This window comes from Bos javanicus, chromosome 25 (assembly GCF_032452875.1).
Source record: "Bos javanicus breed banteng chromosome 25, ARS-OSU_banteng_1.0, whole genome shotgun sequence".
Classification (NCBI taxonomy): Eukaryota; Metazoa; Chordata; class Mammalia; order Artiodactyla; family Bovidae; genus Bos; species Bos javanicus.
In genome coordinates, this window is record NC_083892.1 from 13,418,665 (window position 1) to 13,444,134 (window position 25,470).

General features: G+C 45.2%; 1 protein-coding gene across 7 annotated transcripts in view; it reads right to left on the reverse strand.

Moving 5' to 3' along the window:
- Positions 1 to 25,470, reverse strand: part of PARN (poly(A)-specific ribonuclease) — a 179,310-nt gene that overhangs the window by 49,727 nt on the left and 104,113 nt on the right. For all 7 annotated transcript variants that reach the window (XM_061401173.1, XM_061401174.1, XM_061401175.1 and 4 more), the window contains one exon: positions 4,781 to 4,970. In XM_061401173.1, the coding sequence (XP_061257157.1) occupies positions 4,781 to 4,970 (190 nt within the window). The remainder of the gene's footprint in view (positions 1 to 4,780; positions 4,971 to 25,470) is intronic.

The following is a 25,470-nucleotide window of genomic DNA, read 5'->3' on the forward strand; positions in this document are numbered from 1 at the left end:
TTTAAAAAACCTAACTCACAATCAGTAAAGATATAGAAGAGTTGAGCAAAACCATTAACCAATGTAACTTAAAATTGTATTAATGGAATATCACACTCACTCGTGTGCACACAGATGATGTACCAAGACAGAACACATGTCAAGCCATAAAACAAGTCTCAATAATTATCAAAGAAGTTCTACATAACTCATGTGTTAAGGAAGAAAGCACAAGAGAAATTAGAAAATACTTGTAATAGATGATAGTGAAAAGACAACATGTCAAAATACGTGGAATGCAGCTAACAAAAACTAAAGGAAAATTCTCAGCTTTAAATACTTCTACAGAAAAGAAGAAACATAACTTCAGTGAGTTAAGTTCCTACCTTACAATGGGAGAATAACATATGAAATCCAAAGAATAACTACTAAATTCAAAATAAGCAGAAGAAATGATACTAAGAAGAGTATAAATAAATGAAAAAAGAGGACACAAATGCAATACTAGATAAATGCTGGTACTCAGAATTAACACCTAGCAAGGAAAAAAAGAGAGACAACACAAATTACTAATATTAGAAGTTTTTAAAGGGATATAATTATAGATTCTACAGATACTGAAATCATAAGGGAATATTTTCAGCTAATAATTTTATGCTAATAAATTTGACAACTTGAATAAAACAGAGTATTCCTTGGAAAACACAAATTCATAAAGCGATATAAGAAATAATAGACCCATATCTATTAAAGAAATTCAGTTCACCATCAGAAACCATTTTCACAAGAAACCCTTATGACCAGATGTCTTCACTGGTATAAGTAAGTAAGTGTTAGTCGCTCAGTCGTGCCTGACCCTTTGTGACACCATGGACTGCAGCCCACCAGGCTCCTCTGTTCATGAGGTTTTCCAGGCAAGGATACTGGAGTGGGTTGCCATTTCCTTCTCCAGGGGATCTTCCCAACCCAGGGATCGAACCTGTGTCTCCTGCATTGCAGGCAGATTCTTTACTGACTGAGCTAAAAGGTAAACTTGACCAACAATTTAACCAACGCCCCCCTCCCCTCAAATCAAATACACACTGTCACCAAATAACAGAAGAGGAACTTCTAAACTATGTGAGGTCAGCATTATCCTGATACCAAAACTTGATGAAGATATAAAAAAGAGCAAACTACAAACTAATATTCCTCATGAACAAAGATATAGAAATAATTAACAATATATTAAAATCTGGCAACATGTAAAAAGGAGTGTTGATACATCATAACCCAATGGTTGTATTGGGTCCATGAACAATGGACCCAATCCATGACCCAGCTGGATTTCTCTCAGGAATGCAAATCTGATTAAGCATTCAAAAGCCAACCAATGTCATTCAAAATATTAACAAAGGGCAAAACCATATGACAATTTTGAAAGACAGGACTTCCCTGGTGGTACAGTGGATAAAAATCTGCCTGCCAATGTAGGGTACATGGGCTTCATCCCCGTCCAGGAAAATTCCACATACCATAGAGCAACTAAGCCTGTGTGCCACGACTACTGAGCCCTCGAGCTCTACAGCCTGTGCTCTGCAACAACAGAAGCCACCACGATGAGAAGCCTGCACGTCACAATAAAGAGGAGCCCTCTCTCACTGCAACTAGAGAAAAAGCCTGCATGCAGCAACAAAGACCCAGTGCAGTCAAAATAAATACATAAAATTAAATGTAAAAAAATTAAAGAGGCAGAAAGAGTATCTGAAAATATCCAACATCTATTCATGATACAAAATCTTAGCAAACTGGAAATGGAGGGGAACTTTCTCAACCTGAAAAAAAGACTTTTATGAACAACCTAACAATCATAGATCAAGGGGCAATACTGAGCTAATATTGTAAGCAAGGAAAGGATATCTACTCTTCCCACTTTAACAATATATTAAAGGTGCTAGTTGGTGCAATAAAGCAAGAAAAAGATAAAAGACACAAAGATTGGAAAAGAGATAAAACTGTTATTAGTATGCCAACATGCCTGCATAAATGAAAAACCCTGCAGAATATTAAGAAAAAACCCAACCTATCAGAGTAAGCAAATTTTAAAAGGCTGAAGGGATATAAGATCAATATATAGAGAGAGACTTCAATATATATATTAAAGAATTAATTATATATCCATATAGAAGCAGCAATTTGAAAATGAAACAAACAATTCTACTTATGATTACATAAATAATATAAATATTTAGGGGAAAATGAACATAACTACTGAGCCCAGATGCTCTAGAGCACGTGCTCCACAAGAGAAGCCCATACACTGCAACTAGAGAAAGCCTGCATGCCCCAACGAAGATCCAGCACAGAAAAAAAAATTTTTAAATTCTTTTTTGTGGAATACAAAGGATCTAGAATAGCCAAAACAATACAAAAAAGAACAACTGTTGGCGGGTTTATGCTACCTGATTTTGAAACTGAAAGTCACTCGGTTGTGTCCAACTCTTTGCAACCCCATGGACTTATACAGTCCATGGAATTCTCCAGGCCAGAATACTGGAGTGGGAAGCCATTCCTTTCTCCAGGGGATCTACCCAACCCAGGAATCGAACCCAGTCTCCCACATTGCAGGCAGAGTCTTTAGCAGCTGAGCCACAAGGGAATCCCAAGAATACTGGAGTGGGTAGCCTATCCCTTCTCCAGTGGCTTGTCCCGACCCAGGAATCGAACCGGGGTCTCCTGCATTGCAGGTGGATTCTTTACGAACTGAGTTATCAGGAAAGCTTACTATAAAGTCAGAAATAAGAAAGCGTGGTATTGGCATAAGAACAGGTATAAATATGAGTGGAACAGAAGGATCTAGAAATAGACCTAGACATACATGGTCAATTTATTTTTGACAAAAGTGTCAAGTCAATTTAAAAGGAAAGAAAAGTCTTTTTAACAAATGTTGCCAGAACAACTAGATGTCCATATGGAAAAAAATAAACCCTGACTCCTATCTCATACAAAATTCATTTGAAATGGCTCAAGGTTAAATGTAAAAGCTAAAACTATAAACCTTCCAGAAGACAGGTTTCTAGAAAATTACTGCAACCTTAGGTACGCAGAGTTTAGGGACAGGGAAAAACCCAGCAACCATTAAAAATAATTATTAACAGGACTTCATCAGCATTAAAAAATCTGCTCATCAAAATACATCACTAAAAAAATGAATACACTACCCCAAACTCAAATAAAATGTACTTGCAGCACAAATATTTGACAGAGAATGTGTGGATCCAGAATATATAAAAGAACTCCTACAAATCTACAGTAAAAAGAGGCAAGAGACTTATGTATCTACCTCCCACAGAAGATATCTGAATGGTTAGGAAGCACACAAAAAGGTGGTTAATCAGAGAAATGCAAATTAAAATCACAATGCAATACCATCTCTTATCTTCTTGAATGGCTAAAAAAGGCTGATAATACGAAGTGTTGCCAAGGATGTGGAACAACTGGAATGTTCATATAATGTTCCAGCTAGGGGAGTATAAAATGGAGCATCACTTTGGACAACTGTTTGGCAGCTCCTATAAAATTTAACATACACATATCCTAAGAACCAACAATTCTAACCTTAGATATTTACTCAAGAGAAATGAAAACACAAAAATTTTTTTTTACAGAAATGTTCATAGCAGCCTGATTTATAACAGATCCACCTGGAAACAAAACACATGTCCACCAACAGATGAAAAAGCAAATACTGTATATTTATACAATGAAATACTACTGAAAATAAAAATTAATGAACTCTTGATACATACAACACTAAGGGTGAATTTCAAAAAGATGTTAAGTGAAAGAAGCCAACTACAACACTGAGTGATTACATTCTTTATAAATTCCAAGAATAATCAAAATTAATCCACAGTGATAGAAATTTGAAATAGTTGCTTAGGATAGTGGGGGCTTGGAGTTGCTTAAAAAGGGACACAACAAAAATTTGAGGTGGGAGATAGAAATGTTCTAACATCTTGCTTTGAGTGGTGGTCACATGGGTATATATAACTATTAAAACTCTGAACTAATAAGTATTTTAGATTTGCATATTTTATCATATGTTAATTATACCTCAATTTTAAAAATCGCTAAAAAAACCGTTTTAAAAGTATGGAAGGCAATCCAAAATATTAACAGAGATTGCTTCTGGGAGGTGGGATTATGGCTAATTTTTTCTTTGCTGATTCACTTTTCTCATCTTTATAATTTTCTATACTGAACTCCCCCTTCTCCCCACCATCACTTTCTATGGTATTTATGTTTTATAGTTTCACACAGATCCTAAAATGTCGCCAGTATTCATCTTCTGAAAGTACTACAGGATTACAGGTAAGTAACAGAAGTGTATGTTGAGCTCTCCTTCCACAGCGGGCATGTGGTTTGGTGTCTATGTGGGACACAGAAGGGGCTCAGAAGCTCAGCCAGAAGCACCGTGGCAGTCTGGGGAGAGGAAGAGGTCCGACGTGGGAGAGTTCAGCTCTGACCCCGGCTCACTCACTGAGTGGTGGCCAAGTCACGGAGCCCCTGTTTCTTCACCCCTAAGATGGGAATAAGATATATCCCCTTTTCTGCCTCACTGGGGTTTTGTGGGTGTTAGCTGAAATGGTCTATACAGCACAGAAATAATTAAGGGAGTAGTAACTTCTGATATTATGTGAAAAGTCAGAAAAAGCCCTTCTCACAAGTCAGATTTACTACTCTTAGTCCCACGAGAAACAAATAAGAATTTTGCTAGGACGACGCAAAGCTCTCCAAATCAACAGTAAAGAACTCTTACCTGTTGGCATGGTAATGGTGATTCTGCAAACTGTAGGAGCCACACTGTGTGTTTAGCCGCTTTGGCTCAACCTCCTTCCAACTATCTTCTGTCCACTTTCTCTTCATCTGCTTCTCCTCTCGTTTTTTCCCGACATAGTCAGCATAGGTCTGGATGCGATAGCTCTCTGCATACTTGCTGGTATTGACAGCTACAAGGAAAAGAAAAAGTCCTTAACAAAAGGTCTGGCCTGGCCCCAGGATGTCGGAAAAGTGGCTTGAGGTCGTCAAAGGAACCCTGAGGTCAGGTCTGCCGTTTAGAAGCCAGGTGGCCTTGGGAACATCCCACAGCTCTCCCCATCTGGGTCTCCTCACCTGGAGAAGAGAGTCCTGCTCCCCAGCCTCCCTTACAGTGTGAAAGTGCTCTATAAACTACACAGAACCAGAAAAATGTAAGCAAGACATTAATTTTCAGAATATCTGCAGGTAACATCACTGCCTGAAAAGTACTCATTTTCACAGTAAGAAAATGAAAAACAAAACAAAACCGCCAAGGGAAAACTTTTGTGAAAATAAAGATGACAAGAAAAGCCATCTGGGCAGCAGTGTTGGCCCCCGCAGGTCTACCGCATGCCTGTGCCTGGTGCTCTGCATACGTGATGTCCAACCTCACAGCACACTTGCAAGGGAGAAGTCACCTTTGCTGAATATAAGCAAGCTGGGGCACTGAGGCGGGGGGCTGCCACAGGCCACACTGCACCAGCGGCAAGGGAGGCAATCCAGGCTGCTTGGACCCTAAGGCCAGGGCCCTTCTCAAAGTTCTGCGCTTCACTTTGGACTCTGCAGATTCAAGACAGTCCCACAATATTTGAGACCTGCCTCTTCTCTTTCTCTTCTTAAAGCCTGCTAATTCTCTGTAATGTGCTTTGGCAGGAGTTCTTGAGAGCCAGAGCTTGTTCCCTTTTTGGTGTTAATGGGTGATAAGGCCAGGACTGTCTTCCTGCCTCTTTCTCGGAGGCTGGGGGCTGGAACATGGGAGTGGCCTGGGAGTGAGGACCCACAAAAACCGTGTGGATGGGCCCCTTGTGCTGCTCTGGCTTCTGCAGTGTGAGCAAACATTCCCTGTCCACTGGTTATTACCTCCACTAGCAGCGAGACAGTAAGGGCTGGGCCGTGCTGGCAGGGAGCTGCAGGAGCAGACCTGGGACCTGTGCTGCTGGAAAAGCACCATGATGTCTGAAATAGTCTGTGTACCCACTTTCAGCAACTTCTTGGTACAGAGTGAAGGAAGTGAATGTTAGTTGCTCAGTCATATCTTACTCTTTGCAACCCCATGGACTGTAGCCCACCAGGCTCCTCTGTCCATGGGAGTTCTCCAGGCAAGAATACTGGAGTGGGTTGCCATGCCCTCCTCCAGGGAATCTTCCTGACCCAGGGATTGAACTGGGGTCTCCCGAGTTGCAGGTGGATTCTTCACTGTCTGAGCCATGTACAGAGTGGTTCCCAGTAAATATTATGTGAATGAATGTAGCAAGTGATGATGGACACATCAGAACTGGACAAGGGACTCCAGTACTCGAGGGACCTTGAACCGCAGGGACAGACACCTAGATGAGATGCAGATACCCCCTGCATATCTGACGCACCCAGCTTCACTCCAAGCAGACTGGATTTGCCTAAAACTCCTCAGCACAATAGTAGTTTATAGAATGTCATGCCTTAAATGCTTAGCCATCTGAAGAGCAAAAGCAAAATAAAACAACAAGAAGAAAAATACAGAAAGACTCCCACTCTTTATTTCAAGTTTTTTTTTTTTTTAAATTAAGAAGTTTGCTGTACTTTTCAAATATTCACTCTAGAGTTAAAGAGGGGTAGGGTTGGGGGAGGAACAAACCCTAAAGGTATTAAAAAACTTTCACACTGTCCCAAGGAGGTAGAGTGAGTTAGTGAAATGTGAGCTCAAACAGCATGCTCTGACTCACTCACAAGGAGATAAACAGAAAGCAATCAGTTCTGCAGATATGCTATCGACCAAAGTCACTCAGATCAGAGAATTGCAGAAACAGTATCCTTTGCTGAAAATCCTATTCCTCGGGACAGTGACTTTTCTAGCTTCCCAAGGACTGCACATCTGACTTTCTCAGCTCGTTCATCTAACTGCCTCACAATCTGTACATCCAACCAACATCATCCATCCATGCCTCCACCCAGCAGTTGCTCACTAAGTGTCTATCCATCCCAGGGACCATGCTAGACATCTGGTAGAACAAGACACAGTCTCCACCTCTCGAGCCCACCTTCTCCCAGGCAAGCTTTATGCAGAGTTATGGAAGCCGGAGACTACCTACTATATAAGAGGTTCACCTCTCAGTGCGATGGATAATGTAAACCCACAGATTCTACATGCTTATTCTGTACCGGTCATTGGCAAGTGAGCATCTGCTGGATTTTCCTCTTTAGGTTTCACTCCTTACTCAGGCAGGTTTATTCTGAAGCGTGTCCCCAAGGGAAGACATCTGCCGCAATACCTCTCTCGAGTTTAGTTTGGATTACCGAGTCAAAGAGGAGGCTTGAGTCAACATTCCCCATGAAAGCAAAGGTGATGATAAGGTCATAAAGGAGCCAAGATGATCTACTTAACAGCATCTGACTGTTTCCAGTAATTTAGGTCCCAGCCCCACGGACAAATGCTTCAAAAGCTCCCTGACCACGATGGGGAATTTATCTGAGCACATTTGGAACGAGGAGCGCTTAAAGGGGGAAACAAATAACAATCCCCTTTTCACTGCTGGCCTTCACATGGCAATAATTTACCAGCATTCCTTCAAGTCCCAGCAGCTTTGCAGCTCTCGGCCTTTAATCTGGAAGCCAGCTCTGGCGCAGAGCCACCCCTCTAATGGATGAATCAGCAAAATGAATTGGCTGTCAGCTGCGTCCTTCACTGATTCCAGCTCGCCTGTCAGAAGTGGCGTGGAGCGGGAGGCTTGGTAACACAAACCTTTTCCAAATTTGTCAGGGAAATGATTCAAGGCCATCTTTCGGCCATGCCACTCTGTTGAAGCCGCTGCAAAACCAAACACGGTGAGGGCCCTCCCCGGCTCCCTGTGGGTGAACAAGAGCACCTTCTCTCCCGCAGACTTCACCCACCCACAGCTTCACTGAGCCGGGCGCCCTGTCTCGAAGCATTTAATCTTCACAATCACCCCACAGGGAAGAGACGTTCTAGTCATCACACAGATAAAGAGGTTGAACATCCGAGGAGCCAAGCATGTCTGCTTACAGTCTTGTAGAACAAGAGACAAAGCTGGTTTGGAACCAACATGTGAGCTTTTTAAAAAATATAACATTGCCACAAGTCTGACATATATTTGTGTATTTATGTGTCCATTTAGATTGAGGATTATCTCATAAAATGCTTCCTTGAAGAGGACTTTTAAAGAACTACTTACAATGTTTAGATTTTTTTTTTTCTAAAAATGTAGAACCTTCCACTATTATCAAGCAAAAGATCTCTCCAACTAGGTTGAGAGCTACATTACGTTCACAAGAAGACTTAGCATAAGACATAGAGACCTTCCTAAATTGATCTACAGATGTCATGCAACTCCAATTTTAAAAATTCCATTTTAATAAAAACACAAAAAAATGTTAAAGAGATTAAGAAAAATCTCAGCAGAACACTGAGCAGCAGTAGCCGGGACTGGGGGGATGAGGTCAACCACCACGGAGGCGAGGGAGTTCTGGGAGTGATGCAACTGCCCTCTGTGTCTTGACTGCGGTGGAGGTTACACGAAGGTGTGCATTTGTTAAAACAAAGACCTGGCCAAGAGAACAGTGGATGTGTATTTCATGGTATATAAATTACATCTCAATCATTCTGTGGAATTTGAAAGGTCTGATTCCAAATTTTAAATGGAAGACAAATGAGCCAATAATAGCCCAAACGTTTCTGAAGAAGAATAAGAAAGGGGGACTTCCCTGGCTAGCTGAAAAGCTTATTGTAAACCTACAGTACTTAAGACAGTGCCGTAATGGTACAGAGATCAACAAACTGACCAATGGTACAGAAGAGCCTAGAAACAGATCTAGGCATCTACGAAACTCTGATATCTGACAGAGGCAGCCTGACAGTGTGCAAAAGGAAAAGCAGGAAAAACTGTTCATCCACGGGAAAAAAACTGGATTCTTACTCACACCAGGCCAAAAAATCAACTCCAGATGGATGAAGCACTTAAATGTCAAAAGCAAACTTTGAAAACTTGAAAAGAAAATAGAAGTGAATATCTCTTCCTGAGCTTGAAGTAGGAAAGAATTTATGAAGATACAAAAAAATGTTAAGCATAAAGAAAAGATCAGTAAGTTTGGCTACATTAATATGAAAACTTGTGTCCATCAGAAGATACTCTGAAGAGGGCAAAGACAATCTACATGCTGGGAGGAGATATTTCTAACATGTGCAACTGATGGAGGATTAGCACCAGAATACATAAAAACGCCTACAGATCAGTAAGAGAGGACCCAACAGAAAAATGGGCAAAAGACACAAAAAGCACACCAGTCATTTCACAGAAAAGGGAGCATAAAATGCCAATAATTATATACAGGAGTTGCTCAACCTCAGGCAAAGGCAAATTACGAGCACTTAAATAAGGTGTCATTTTGTAGATTTGTAGAGGGAGAAGGGGGGGGGGGGCGGAGAAGGCAGGGGGAACAGGAGACAGAGGGGGAAGAGGGGAGAGCGAGAGTGAGTCTGAGGGCTAGAGAAGCACAGAGCATCAAAAGGCAAGAAAAGGATCAACATGACTTTTATGAGAGTGGTTCCCCATTTGCACGCTCCCCCACCAGGAATCAGGGGTTTGGGATGTGGAGGAATAACAGATTCTTGTTATAATTTATTACCGGTATTTTAGCTCTTCTGGTTGAGTAGTGGTTTCACAGATGTTCACTACACTGTAAACAAATTGGTTAGGTTTTCTCTTGTATACTCGGTCCAACCCCTAAGGGCCGTTTCTGAGACTAAGTTTGAAGGTCTCTTGTAGGAGGTAAGGGTTTCTCCAGTTTCAATGTCTCCGGTGATAAGGAGGTGTCCCTGAATGGTTGGAGTGCTGTAGACAAGCATGGGGTGCTGACACATCGGGCTTCTCAGACCTTCCCCGGGGAAGCTGAAGACACTTGTGAAGGCTGTTATCAAGCTGCTGCAATCATTTTATTGCAGCAATGGCTAGGAGGGGCGGCAGTGGGGAAGCATTAGGAAACTTCAAAAGCACTTACCACTATTAGCCCTGCCTTTTCTGCAGTGGCTACCCTCAGCCAACATTAGGTTCTCAGTCAGTTTCTAAGGGAATTACCTATATGCTTATCCATCCGCTAGTTAAGAGAAAGGGAACTATTTACTGGTTACTTATTCTGCCAGGTATGGAAAAATCCTGTAAGGATTATCCTGACTTTATAGATAAGGACACTGAAGCTCAGAAGAAGTGATGGGTTCAAGGTCCCGAAGATGACAAGTTTTGGGATCTAAACCAAAGCTGCATTCTTTTCATGACACCACGCGCACTGGAAGGGTCCCAGACCATGTCACTTGGAGTTAACACAGGCAGGCGCCTCTGTCTGCGAGAGCCTCAGAGTCCGGCCACCTCTCCATACAACAGAGTTGTGTACAAAGCAGAAGGAATCGCTCTGTGATAACCTGGTATGTTCACCTCCCACCAGAAGTGATGCGTGCTGAGAGTGACCTCTGCCAGCTTTGCAGACCTGGACCCCCCACCCCACCCGCCAACGTGCGCTTTAATGCTTGACGGTGCCCGCTTCCAAAGCCCTTCTCGGCCTCTCCTGATGCCCCCTCAGCCGCCAGCCTGGGGCCCTGCACCACTGTGTCCTCATTCTGGGCTTTCAACCCGCGCCAGGAGGGCGCCCGATACCGCTCTGTGTTTGCTTGCTTATTTACATGAGAACATACAGGACTGAGAAGTTTTCTCATGTTCTACACAATTTGATCCAGTTTGGGTTTTCAACAGCATGACCATTTCCCCACTTTTACCAGCGAGAGAATGGATGGGTTTACCCTGGATTCTCAAGGAGACAGCCAACTTTATAAAAAAAAGTGTGTGCAAGCTCAGTCATGTCCTAGTCTTTGCGACCCTATGGACTGTATAGCCTGCCAGGCTCCTCTGTCCATGGGATTCTCCAGGCAAGAATACTGAGTAAGTAGCCATTTCCTTCTCCAGGGGATCTTCCTGACCCAGGGATCGAACCCACTTCTCCTTTGTCTCCTGCATTGGCAGGGAGGTTCTTTACCCCTGAGCCACCTGGGAAGGCCTTTACAAAAACACTCAACCCTAATAATGGTCAGCGGGAACATTTGCCTACGTTCAAAAAAATGATCCTGGGTGTACTTCCCCTCAACCTGTCTAAGGAACTGGGAAGATAAGGTGCTTGCAGGAATTGGCGCTCTGTCAGAAGCAAGTGCAGTACAGCTATTTCCAGGGTGTCCAACAGGTGAGAGTGGGCAGTCACCCAAGACACAAACAGCCTTGTTTTACCCTCGCCAGTCCATCCTCGTCTGTAAAACCTGCAGAGTCTTCAAGATAAAGTGCCAGCCTGCGAGAGCACGTCAGGGCGTTTAACTCAGTGTAGCCTCCCTCAACTCTGACTTCTTCCCACGTGTGTTCCCAACGAGGCCAGGCGCTCTGCGAGGAAAGGGACCGTACTTTACTCATCTGTAGCGCCTGGGTTCTCCCATGCTACTCTGGCAGGAATTTAAACGAAGATTATGGAGGGAGGGAAGAAGCACAGCTTTTGTATCTGTTGGCAGCTTGTTTCAAGAGAAGAAAGCCAGAACCAGGACATATATTCACGTCTTCAGTTAAAAGTTCCATGACGAAGGCTGATTCAGGGGACAAAGAGTCCTGGGCTGGACACAAGGGGAGTGAACTCTGACTCTGAAGGGCTGGCTCTCGGGGCAGTGGCAGCCCACGCACGTCACCACCCCTGAGCCTCACAGCAACACTGGGAAACAGATGGTGATGGCCCTTGGCGAGGCCAACGCACCTACCCCGGACACAGAGTTAGGACCCAGCACCCGTGATTCCTTGTCCGTTGTTCCTCATACAGTGCCTACTCACCCAATGAAGGGTTTCTATTTGTTGCTTGCTTTTAAAGCACTAAGGCTAGGGACTTCCCTGGCGGTCCAGTTAGGACTCCACGCTTCCACTGCTGAGAGTCTGCGTTCGATCCCTGGTTGGGACACAGAGATCCCACAAGCCTTGCGGTGCAGCCAAAAAAAAAAAAAAAATGAAATAGAATAAAAAATAAAGTACTAAGGCTAAAGAATGAATACTAAGGCACGTGAATAAGATGCAAGCCCTGTAACAGAGGACATAATGGAGTAAGAGGCGGGGACAGGGGCTGGTGGTCGGTCTCTCCTCGTGGTCCAATCACTAAGGCTCCCCACTCCCAATGTAGGGCGCCTGGGTTTGATTCCTGGTCAGGGAACTACACCCTGAATGTCACAACTAAGACCAGCACAACCAATTAAATAGATAAATATTAAAAAAAAAAAAAAAAGAGGCAGAGGGGCACTGGTTTCATCCACCTCTGCTTTCCCCCGTCCTCCATCGCAGCACCCGACATGAGACACTCAGGAAAGAAATGGACTAGGACCAGGGAAACAGGCTCAGGTCACGATGCTTGAAAACTTGTGAAGGGCAGAGTGTGAGAGAAAGAGCAGCTGAGCGCTCACAGAACCAGGCTTGTGCCCCACCACACTGGGTCCTCGGCACCGTGAGGGCGGGCACTGGGAGCCCCATCAAAACTCGATGGGCACCAGAGAGGAAGTGGGTCCCGTCCCAGTTCCGCCACCTACGAGCCCGCCTACTCTGTGCTCCTCCACGTCACCCTCTCATCCTGCCGTGGCTCCCACAGCGCCTTTCACCTCACAGTCTCTAATGAAAGCCAAGCAAGTGGAGAAGAAAACACTTTCCACAAACCAGACGAATGCTGACGTGTAGATATGGCGACATTTATTTGAAATCTACACAGAGGGAGGCCATGAAGTCAAGTGGGAAAAACCACAGGTTCTGAGGCCGCAGAGGCCTGGGTTCAAATTCTGCACAAATATTGACTTGCCTGAGGCCAGTCACCGGGCCTCCCTGGGCTTCCCTCTCTATCCGTCCAATGGGGCCCATTTACCATCTCAGAAAAAGCTATCAGGAAGGGCAGCGCTCTCAGCACAGGGCCTACCACACAGAAGCTGCTGAATTAATGAGGCTGCTGTGGATAAACCAGAGTTCAGACTAAAAGAACTGTGTCTAAAGCATCCTACAGAGACACAGATGCAGCGAGCTGCAGCTCATCACACGCGGAGGGCTGGAAGTGAGGCGGCCTCACACACCCAAGTCTGCAACAGCTCGTGCAATAGCTCTATTGTCTAGAATTGATGTCTTTTCCATGTAAAAAAAAAAAAAACAAGAAAATAAAGTAGATTATACAGGAACCCATACATCAACCATACGGCACAAGTGTGAGATCAGAAAGTCTGAATCATAATTTTAAAAAACTGAAGCAACCAAAATTAGTCAATTAATTTTCACTAACTCTCCTGGCGACACCACATGCCAGGAGAAACGTGCATCTCATTCATTCACTCCACAAACACCAGCTCCCAGTTCTGTGTCAGGCACTGGGGCATGATGGAAGGGGACTTATGATCCCCTTGCAAAAGAAGCTCACAATCTGGAGGAGGAGGAAAGGAAAGGAATGGACTGGCAGGGGAGCACCGGGGAGGCAGAGCTCTAGGTGAGGAATAAAGATTTCAGCACAAGGAGCAAAAGGTTGACAGTGAGGAAGAGGCCACCGCTTAAGTTTCCAGCTCCCAGGGCCTCTGCCAACTGCCTCTGCATTCACTGAATGGCATCGCCAAGAAGCACTGCTTCTATGAACCAGCCTGGGGGTGGCGGGTGAGGGGCTGGGGAGAGGTTCTTTTCTTTTCATGGTTCCCAGCTGAAAAGTCAATTAAAAATAAATAAAGCCACCCTTTATTGAGTGCTTACTACATATAAGCACTCTGCTGACTGCTTTACAAACAAATATATTTAGCTCCTGCTTGTTCATTTATTCGCCCTTCCACCTGTGCGTGAATACAGACACTGAACTCTCACTTGTTCATTTATTCATCTATCCATTCATTGATGAACAAACACATCATCTTCTATGCCTGGGCCACTGGGGCTGAATCGGAGATCCGGTCCTTGTATTTGCTGGGAGGGCAGGACAGGGCACAGAGCCCCACATGTGCTGAGGGTTAGAAAAGCGCTCTGGAGTTTCCAGTGGAGCACTGGCTGGTCAAGCCTGGGACACAGGGACCGTTTCTCTAAGAAAAAGACACTCTGGCTTTCCTGAGACTGAAGGTGAGAGATCAGCCAGTGTAAAAGACACTAGGGACGGGGAAGGGCGTTCCAGGCAGGAGGAGCACGGAGCGACCGACCTGATGAGAAGACACGGTCGGATGGAGGAACCGAAACACGACGTTAACAGTGGAGACTGCAGAGGGAGCGGGGAGGACCTGCAGTGAAGCCGGGTGATGGGCACCCCACACCACACGCAGCGGGACCCACAGTCTGGCTTCAGGCACCTGGAGGGGGTACGAGTGTGAGCTGATGTGTGTCCACAAGGTCACTGCGACCAACGGGGAAAACGGGAGGAATGGAGAAGGCACAGAGTGAGAAAAGAAGTCCCAGTAGGACACTGAGAAACACTGAGATGCTTACTCACCTTATAGACGGGAGGAGCAGGGCCCGAGGGGGAGGGGGACTAACCTAGGAAGTCCGGGGCTGTGGGGCCCAGGAGGGAAGAGTGGTCAGTGTGCTGGGGACCAGGCAGGAAGACAGGGCCCTGGGGCTTCTGGACACAGAGGTCACCAGGGACCACAGCTGAAGCAGAGGGCAGATGGCGAGGGTGTTGCATGCAGACTCCTGGGACTTGCAAAAGGGAAGGAGTCACTGGGAGCAAAGGGCACTGGGATCAGGAGTCCTTTTGAAAAGATGGAAAGGATTCCATAGGTTTTTGGGGTGTTGGAAAGAAGCTGCGGGTGGGCCTGAGGATATGGGCCCATGTGAGGCCTGGGGAAGAGGTGGGGCCCAGAGCATGTGTGGGGGCTACACTTCCGAGTGGAGGGAGGAGTGGGTTAGAGCTTTGTGAAGCCGGGTAGGAAGCCCCAGCTGGAAGCTGGCGGTTTCCTGGGTGGAGGAAGGGGGTCTCCCTGAGTGCCCCGGGGCTGAGGCTGGGAGGACAGAGGGGCAGGAAAGGCCGTGGTGCTGTGACAAGCGTCCAACCAGAGACAGTGGCCTTCTCTGCAGAGTGACCAACTCTCCCATGCTCTTTCTGTCCTCAAAGCAATCCCGCAAGGTGGGCAGGAGCTCTGTTTTCACAGACACAGAAACAGAAGCTCAAAGAGGTTGAGTAACCTGCAGAGGGCCAAGAAAACGATGATTTTATGACGGAGTCAAACAGGAGCAGGTGGAGCTCCAAAAAAGTTTAGAATTGAGAGTCACTTAAAAGAGAGAGAGAGAGAATTTTTTTTTTTTAAAGATAAAACACTTAAAATAGGAAGTTAGGAAGCAATTCCATACTTAGCAGTCCTAACAAACTTGACAGACAGCTGAAAGAGCTGAGGTAATTTGCAACATTCTTCACACTTCTTGGGAAAAAATTAAGGTCGATGTCTCAACTACACAGGAATAATTCAAAGTAAAATCAAAGATCTCCTAGAATGTGCGAAATGGCAGATCCTAAATGTCAGGAACACTGAATAAATTGTACTCTAGGGAAAACAAAATAGTACATGTTTTTAGTTATACTACTTTATAACAGTATCTTTAAGGCCTGCATATATCAGAGGAGTACAAATAAATAATAATCGTGATTTACAGAAAGGTTACCGTGTTCCAGATGCTATATGAGCTCGAGTCCTAATATATTACCATACAGTCTATAATACCCTAGTATATTAACCTTAACACAGACTCTTTCATCTCTAATCCTATCCTCTACAAAACAGCCCTATTTTGAATAAGACCAAACAAGAGACGAAGATGGGTTAAGTCCCCTGCCTGACAGTGCTGAGTGGTGGTGAACAGCCAGTTGTAACCCACTGCTGACACAACCTCCTTCTCCAAGGGCGCCTTCACAGTCTAAAGGCACACAGTGGGTTTTAAATTGCAACAGTATCACTAAAGGAGACCTACCTTTTCTACCCAATCCACTCTGATGCTTCCTATTGTTTCTTTTCTCCCTTCTTTTTAAATTCTGGTGTCAACTAGCACTGATTTCCTGACCCGAAGTTTGAAACAAGCCACAGCTCATTGACACCCACCATTCAAAGTGGCATTTCTGTGCAACAATGCGCTTTGTGTTCTAAAAGGTTAATCAACAAAAGGACTTTTAGGACACAACCTATTCACCAGCCAGAGTTCGCCTGTAACTGAACTGCTGGCTGGAGGCAGTGGCTGGGTGTGCAGCTGGAGTTAAGCAGGGTTCACTAGCTCTCTCTGGTGATGTTTCAGGTGCCAGATGCAAACATACACCAAACAGAAATGTCCCCCGCGTACAGCAGGACAATCCTTTTGGACTACTGACCTTGGCAGTTTGGGCACTTTATGAAGCATTACATCTGCCACAGTATTAGCGCTATTATGAACACACATAAATGCACCATCTTTTCTTTACATCCCAAGACCATGTTTATAGAAAGCCTGACAGAGCAGCACGTTTTCAGATTTAAAGGTTTCACAGTTGAAAAGCTTAAAAGTCTGTTTGTGTATCAGCCAACCAGATACTGTGGGGGATGCTGAGCCGCAATATTTACACTTTCACTACATGTCTCTCTGTGGCTGTTCTGATGTGGTTTTCATTTGATAAAAGAATTTACTTACACCTCGTGACTCAGCTTATTCATTAACCAAGTGAAACCCAGGAGGGCAGGAGGGAGAGAATGAAAATGACAGGCCCTTATCAGCAGGCAGGGCTGAGCTGTCTCACCTGCAGGGTGAGTCATTACCCTTGGGAGGAAGGGCATCCGCTCCCCAAAGCGAAGGGGCCTCTCCCAACCCAGAAAGCAGTCACAGAAATTCCGTATAAAGTGTACACAGGGCGATTCCGTGTATGGTTCCCGTTAACCCTTCCTTGCCGCACTACTGGTCTGGAACCTCTCAGGGTTCTCCTGAGGGCATCGTGATGCCACCCATAAACAAGTCCTCTTCTTCATCCTGCCTTCTTCCCTTCCACCCGCCTCGCCCCCACCGCTATGATCCACCTACAGATGTGGAACCCTCCGAAATCCCCATCAGATGTGACTTGCCTCTTCAGTGTTTTCAGGACACCCCATATATGACCTGTCACCACCAAAAAGATCAGGAAAAAATGCCCAGACAACCTGCTCTAACACTCAGGCCTGCGGCCTCGGTGCCTGCACAGAGCCCTCACTGGCAGTAACTCTTCTTACCTGTTCACTCGATGCCAGTCCTTGTACGCCAGCTGCTGTACTATACTAGAGTCCAGTCTCTATGCAGGGAGAACTGATTCACAACAAAACGAATGGAATCTGCTCTTCAGCCCACAGGTTGCCTTGGAACCATGCAATGTATTTGTTATAACCGGCAACATCTGACTTCAAGAGTGTATAGAGAGAGAATCGCATGCTTCGCCAATGGGGAAATAAACCACAAATGATAAAGTTAGCCTTATTTTCCACATCAATTTTACTCTTTGCCTTTGCTGAGACTATGTGCCCAACGACTGATTTTTTTCCACTGATAGGTTCTGTCTGTTAAAACCCTACATCTTGCCTTGAGAATCCCAGGGACGGGGAAGCCTGGTGGGCTGCTGTATATGGGGTCACACAGAGTCGAACACGACTGAAGTGACTTAGCAGCACCAGCAGCAACAATAACCCTGTATACGAGACAGCAAAAGAGACACTGATGTATAGAACAGTCTTTTGGACTCTGTGGAAGAGGGAAAGGGTGGGATGATTAGGGAGAATGGCATTGAAACATGTATAATAACATATATGAAACGAGTCGCCAGTCCGGGTTCGATGCACGATACTGGATGCTTGGGGCTGGTGCACTGGGACGACCCAGAGGATTGATATGGGGAGGGGGAGGGAGGAGGGTTCAGGATGGGGAACACATGTATACCTGTGGTGGATTCATTTTGATATATGGCAAAACCAATACAATATTGTAAAGTTATAAAATAAATAAAAAAAAAAACCCTACAGTTCACCAAACAGCCCAAAGGGGCAGCACAAAACTGAGCGAGAATTACTTTGGTTTTAAAGTCCCATTCCAGGGACTTTAAACGTGGCATTTACCATGTTCACTCTACACTGACAGTTAAGTCCCCTGCATACGAACGAGTTTCATTCCAAAAATGCATGTGTTAGTCCAATTTGTTCCTAAGTCCAACAAGGTTAGTCCAGGTACCCAACTAACACAATTAGCTATATAATACTATGCTGTAATAGGTTTATATACTTTCACACAAATAATACATAAAAAAACAAACACACACACAAAAAAACACTTTAATCTTACAACACAGTACCTAGTACAGTACAGCAGCTGGCATACAAGGACTGGCATCCAGTGAACAGGCAAGAGGAGTTACAGACTGGAGGAGGGAGAGGAGGTGGGAGACGGCAGGGCTGAAGGGTCATCAGCAGTAGCAGATGGAGCGTGAGCTGCAGTCTCACTCACGCCTGACGTAACTGGACATGCGAGTCCACGTTCAAGTCTTTGAAAAGTCTGCAACTCGAAGGTTCGCATGCAGGAGATGGACTGTATTTTCCTCCCTTTAAGTCACCCAACCATTTCCCTGTAGACGTCGGGATTTTAGGAAGGCTATTCCACCTCTTTTACTCTCTTCATCCTTAAGTCTGTCTTGCTGTTACGGGAGGCGGAGGTTCCTGACATCAGTGGTCAGGCCTACAGCATTCGGGTCTGACAGGAAGATGCTAAGCTAACAGAAATAGGCGAAGCAGCTCAGGGTCAAACACATACATGTACAGGAGGGCAGGGGAAGGAAGGAAAGGAGAGAGACGAGAAAGAGAGGGACGTGAAGAGGAAGGGGACAGGGAGAGCGCGCCTGCCTGCGAGCCAGCCAGACTGAGCTGCTCCCATTCAGGGAGGAGCTGCTTTCTGAAAGTGGCGACTTGCAAATTCAGAGAAATAACAAGCTCTTCATGACTCCTGCATGTTTAAAGTGAAGGTGTTAGTCGCTCAGTCATGTGTAAGTCTTTGCGACCCCATGGACCAGAGTCCACCAGGCTCCTCTGTCCATGGAATTCTCCAGGCAAGAATACTGGAGTGGGTAGCCATTTCCTTGTCCAGGGATCGAACCCAGGTCTCCCGCATTGTTGGCAAATTCTCTACTGTCTGAGCCACCAGGGAAGCCCCTCTTGAACATTTAAAGAAACTGAAATTCTTGGCCAGCAGGAGAGTAAGGAAGGCTTTTTTTCTTTTAAAATGTGATATTGGCACTGGTTAGCTTTCCTGTTTCAAGTTATTAAGATCTCTACATTATTCTGAACAATCATTTTGTTTTCTATATCCTAAGGAGATGTAAATGTAGAACTTTTTGTGTGTTTGGACATCCGATGGAAAAATCAACTGGTTAGAAAAAGAGAGTCAAGTGTTACATTTTAAAGCACTTATGTGAAGAAAAAAAAAAAAACGAATACAGTGGCAACTGTGATACTGCTAAGTTTTAAAGTATTCTGGAATATTTTATGACATTACACCTTAAAATTTCCAATGGCCCAAGACTTTCCGGCAATGTCAAAATGCTTAACACAAATTAGGAAATTGAAAAACGACTTTTGCAAGGCCTGTATTGGTAGAGTGGAACACAGACTGCTTTCTGACTGATAATGGAGCGTTCAGGGACTTTAAAGTGCTCTCTACATTAATTTTTCCCTAGAAAAATATTTATCACCCTTTAAATTACAGCTCTGCAGGCCCACATCTACTGCCTCTAATGGCAGCAAAGTCTCATTTTAAAGCACGTAAACGTAAGTGTCATGAATGAATTTACTTATCCTGCCTTTGCATAGCATTACACTATGATTTCGATGAAGAAAAAATATGAGTATCTGATGGCAACCTGCATGGGACAGAGCTGCAAAGCTCCACAAACCATGGTTCTGCAGTACACTCACAGACTGCTCCCTCTCCAGGTTAGGGGAGGGAGCAGTTGGAGGCCTTCGCCAACAGGAAAACGCACAAACTACGCTTGCTTGTAGGCTTCAACTGGATTCTTCTCTCAAAACCAAATCAAGCCTCCAATTAAAATAATTTTTTTTTAAAGCAAAAAAAAAAAAAAAAATCAGCACAGAGGTGCATCGCTACAAACAATAGGGTGAAACAGTCCACAAGTCTGACTCACAAAAGAAGTCACTCTGACTAATGTAAAAAGGAACATGTTTTCAGTAACGAATCCCCCTCGGGATTTGATTTGGGAGTCAAACTCTCCAGCTTCTACCTTTAAGTGATAGATAAGAGCAGAAGAGTGAGCGGATATTAAGATGCAGGCAGGGATGGGGAAAAAGAAAGGAGAAAGTCGGCTTGCGGAGCCAAGTTTATCTCCTACTCCCTCCCGAGTGGTCAGCCAAGAGCTGATAGAGGACTTTTTGGTAAAGTAGGTAGGAAAAAAATCCCCACCAGCTCCCGGGTTGCCAGGCAACCTGCCACATTTTATTAAAGCGGGAGCAGTGAGGATCCCCAGAGGGCGGCTGGAATGCTGCGTCATGCCTTCTCCCAAGCTCCAGGCACACACTCGCCCCACAAGCCCGCCCTGTGGTGGTGGGGAGGGTGGTGCGGAACAGGACACACACAACAGGGAGCAACTACCTGAGTGAGGCCAGAAAGTCACGGACGGGGCACAAAACCCACACAATCGCAGCCCGTTCTTCTCCAGCTCAGACCGGAACGCAGCAGGGTTCACTGCTGTTGCCACAAAGAGCACAGGCAGACCCTGTACTTGGTTCTCTGCAAGCCTGGACTAAATACCGCTGAGACTTTTTTTTTTTCTTCCCGCAGCTTGTGGGATCTTAGTTCCCTGACCAGCAATTGAAGCCGGGCCATGGCAGTAAAAGCACCGAGTCCTAGCCACTGGACGGCTAGGGAACTCTCTGTTGGGATTATTTAAATTAAAAAAGCAAAAAAAAATTTTGTAAGTGATTCATGGTTGAAAAGATGGTAATACAACTGTAGGAGCACGAAGGCACAGTGGAATGAGTGAGCATATGCGCCCTGGGGATGGAAAGTCCTACCACGGGGCCTCCACTTCACCTCTCTGGGCAGCTGCTTCCTTGTCCTGGAGCTGAGGTGCTGCCCACGGGTCATTTCAGGGAAAGCAGTCAGTGCGGTGGAGTTGCAACAGTGTTCACACAACAGTGTGTACACCTGGAGCAGACAGGCAGGGAGGAGGCTAAAGGGAACACCCCGTTTAGTCGAAGTTACCCTTGAAAATTCCCTTTGGAGGTGTCACAGCGGCATTAGACGTGGCTGTTTTCCCCTCCAGTGTCAGAGCACCCCACTGTTTCACCTCTTGCACACCCAGGGGAAGGGATGGCTGGCACATGAGGACAAGGTTACTGATCACACACGCAGGTGAACACACTTAATCTCTAATCGGCAGCTGTCTATGCTCCAGGAGGAACATGAGAATGGATGTTCTCGTGGGAGAAGCATATCCCTGCCCCCCATTTCATCTCTGACTCACTATCACTGCGTGCTGGTGGTTGTCGTTCAGTCGTTCAGTCGTGTCTGACTCTTTGGGACCCCATGCACTGCAGGCTTCCTTGTCCAAGTTTGCTCAAACTCATGTCACTGAGTGGAGTGACAAGCAAAACCGGTCTCACTACTGAAAAAAACAATTTCCCCAACAAGTACTTTTAAATTCGTACAAGTTGAAGCATTTTATGCTGCTTCTCTAGCTGGAACCGAGTGAACACACAATCCAGGCCTTTGTGCCCGTCCTCTGGGCACACAGACCCCAGCAAGTCCTTCAGGAGAAGCAGCGTGCTGCAGCCACTTTATGTCACCGGCGGTACTTCTCCAGGAGAGGGCATCTAACACAGCTATTCCTCTCTGCTCCCCAGGAGCCCTGGGATGGCAACGACTGCCAGTCACTGAATAACCATGACTACCCACGACTGGAGAGCAGGGAGGAAAAGTTAAATAATTAATCTGGTCATTGAAAACGTTTTAATATTAAAATAAAATGGATGTATTATAGAGTGGGATTTTTCAAATGTGTGAGGATGGTTTAAATAAAACTGCAGAGAAATGCCAACTTGCACTGCCCGCACCCCCCACGCCCCCCCCCCCCACCCTTGGGCATCCCGTCCGCCCTCCTTTGGAGTCAGGGATCCTTGGTGGAGTTTAAGAGTTGCCCCTACTGCACAGGTCCTTTGTAGTAAATAGTAACTAAACAAACGACCCCCTCCGTCTGGTGGAGCAAGAGCACCAAAAGGGAGAAGAAACCCGTCCTCCTCTTCTTGGCAGCCAGGTGGCAAAGGTCATGTCCACGTGGAGTGGTTTACACAGACAACTGCACTCTCAACGCACACAGGATGCTCACAGAGCTGTTTTTGTGGACAGGAGCAATCCTGGCAAGAGCTGACTGGTGTGAGACAAGGATAATACCGTATCTACTTTTTCCAGCAAAGGTGACAGCAATGTCAGTATCACGCAGGAGCAAGGCAAAAAGAGGGTAGCCTCAGCTCAGAGGGCGTGCTCTCACAGGTCAGGACAATCTGTCTCAGAAGGGCGATAATACTCCTCTATCCCTGCACCCTGTGGCCACAATGGGACGGTGGGAATCCTGTCCTGTAAGCTCACAGCCTGACCCTCATTCACCAGACAAGTATTTCGAGGCCAAAATGAAGTCATCGCCTCGCATCTGTCAGCTCATTACCAAGTGATCTGGACCAGGGACTGGGTGAGCCTGGAGCAGGGACCACCTGCCCTAGAGCTGCACTTACCACCTCCTGAGACTACATCCAGTTGATACCCCCATAGGCTCTGCTACCATCATGGCCTAGAGAAAACGGCAATCTGTTGAACGACTTGCCCCAGGTCCTGCAGCTGGTGTAGGGAGGGGAGTTGGCATTCAGACCCAAGGCATCTCCGACACCCTACTAACCAGAAAAAATGACACCAAAGAAGTGACCAGCCACTGGCCACGGGTCTGCTAGCTCCTCTCAGAAGCAGGAACACAGAGTCATGGTGTCAGTCCTTTCCATGTACCACTTTCAGCAGACAGATCACTGACTGTCGTGGCTGTTCTGTCTGAATGAAGGGGCATACCCTTTGATCTAGACATGCTCTTTCAGGAAACCAGTCTATGAAAACAATCTTAAATGAGGATTAGTTTTTAATACACAAAGATGCATTAAACATTTTTGTTTAAGGGTAATATATTAAGAGTATATATATGTATATATTACCCTTTCACATCTTTGTCTAAGGATATATATTTAAATGTTCAACAGTAGGGGAGTAGCTAAATAATTATGCTATTCAAATTCATCAAAACTATGCTTTTCAGGGAGATAAGGACCAAGCAATAAATAATCAATAAATTCTCTCACTAGTTATTTGGACACAAAGTACTCTCTTGAATGTCTACCTCCCAGGCTACATCACTGATTCATTCAACAAATATATCTGCTGATCACCTACTATGTGTCAGGTACTACTTTAGGCATTGAAAATCCATTGAGAATAAAAATTCTGGCAGCCCCAGAAGGTGGTTATACAGATGTACTCACTTTGAGGAAATTCACTGAGTGGTATACTTATGATGCATGCACTTTTCTATATGTATGTTAAATCTACATTTAAAAGTTTAAAAAATGTCTGGCATCATAGATTTTATATCCCAGTGGTAGACTGAAGACACTCAACAAAAAAATAAAATACACTGTTTATATATAGTGCTCTGGAGAAAAAGAAGAGCGGGGAGGGCTGATGTGGGAGTTGCAATTTTAAATAAAGTGATCAGGGAAAGCCTTAATGATAGTCACCAAACAAAAACATGTGTGTGTGTGTGCATGTGTGCTAAGTCGCTTCCATTGTGTCCGACTCTTTGCAACCCCATGGACTGTAGCCCACCAGGCTCCTCTGTCCATGGAATTCTCCAGGCAAGAATACTGGAGTGGGTTGCTTCCTTCTTCAGGGGATCTTTCCCGACCCAGGGATCAAACCCACTTCGCTTACATCTCCTGCTTTGGCAGGTAGGCTCTTTACCACTAGCGCCTAGTCGGACACGACAGAAGCGACTTGGCACTGGCACTGGCCACCTGGAAAACCCTAAAAATACAAATCTCTGCATGTATGCAAGTTAAAATTGAATTTCAGATACACAACAGATCATTTTTTAGTATAAGTATATCCCACACAATATTTGGGCCATGTTTACTTTAAGCAAAATCTGGCAACTTAACCCTACTTAGTGATAAGATGGCATTTGAGCACAACTCATTCCTGATGGATTTAACACTTAATGCTTCTATAAGGGAAAATCCCACGGCAGAGGAGCCTGGTAGGCTGCAGTCCATGGGGTCGCGAAGAGTCAGACACGACTGAGCGACTTCACTTTCACCTTTCACTTTCATGCACTGGAGAAGGAAATGGCAACCCACTCCAGCGTTCTTGCCTGGAGAATCCCAGGGACGGGGGAGCCTGGTGGGCTGCCGTCTATGGGGTCGCACAGAGTCGGACACGACAGAAGCAACTTAGCAGCAGCAGCTTCTATACAGAACACAGAAGGCAAAAACTGTAACAGGATAAATCGCTAGTTGTTACTATGATAAAATGTAAAGCTCGGTGTAGCAAAATAGACTATCTTAAGATGCACACAACAAACTGGGACAAATATCTGCAAAATACAAAACCCAGCATTAATCTCTCTAAACTTCAATTTTTTCTGTAAAATGAAGGGGGGGGGTGGTTCATAAAATCGTTATGAAGATTTCAAAACAGTGTCTAGTAGCTAATAACAAATGGCTCACTAAATGTTAGAAAAGGAATAATCATAATAAAAGTGCACTCACAAATCAGTAAGAAAAGCACACAACTCACAAAATGAGACAAACCAATTAATAAACTCTTCAAAGTAATTCTGGTGTGCACTTCGAAGCACATCAACTAAAATCTGAATGACATCCTTGCACAAGTATTACCCACAGAGTGCTTGTTAACACAAGCGGGAGAGCTGCAATGGAGATTTCTGAGGCCACCATTTAACAAAATTACCAAACACAACATCAGTGATGATGGAACAAACAGCGTCTGTGTCCCTCAGTGAGACGTGCTACGACGACGTCACCTACACAGTGCTCCTGTCAGACACGTGGAATCCCAGGACAGAGACAAACCCCGAGTGAGGGACACCACAAAGCAACACCTGGTCTGAACTTTCCAAGAAGTGTCAATGTTACGAAAAACAAAAACAGGTTGGGGACTGTTCTAGATTGAAGGAGACGGAAGAGCTAAGATGACTTCACTGGCTTTGAAGATGAAGGAAGGGGACGAGAAGGCAAACAATGCAGGTGACCCCTGGAAGGTGGGGGGAAGGCAAAGAAATGGACTCCCCTCCCCCGAGGAGGAACACAGCTCTGCTGACACCTTAATTACACCAACTGAA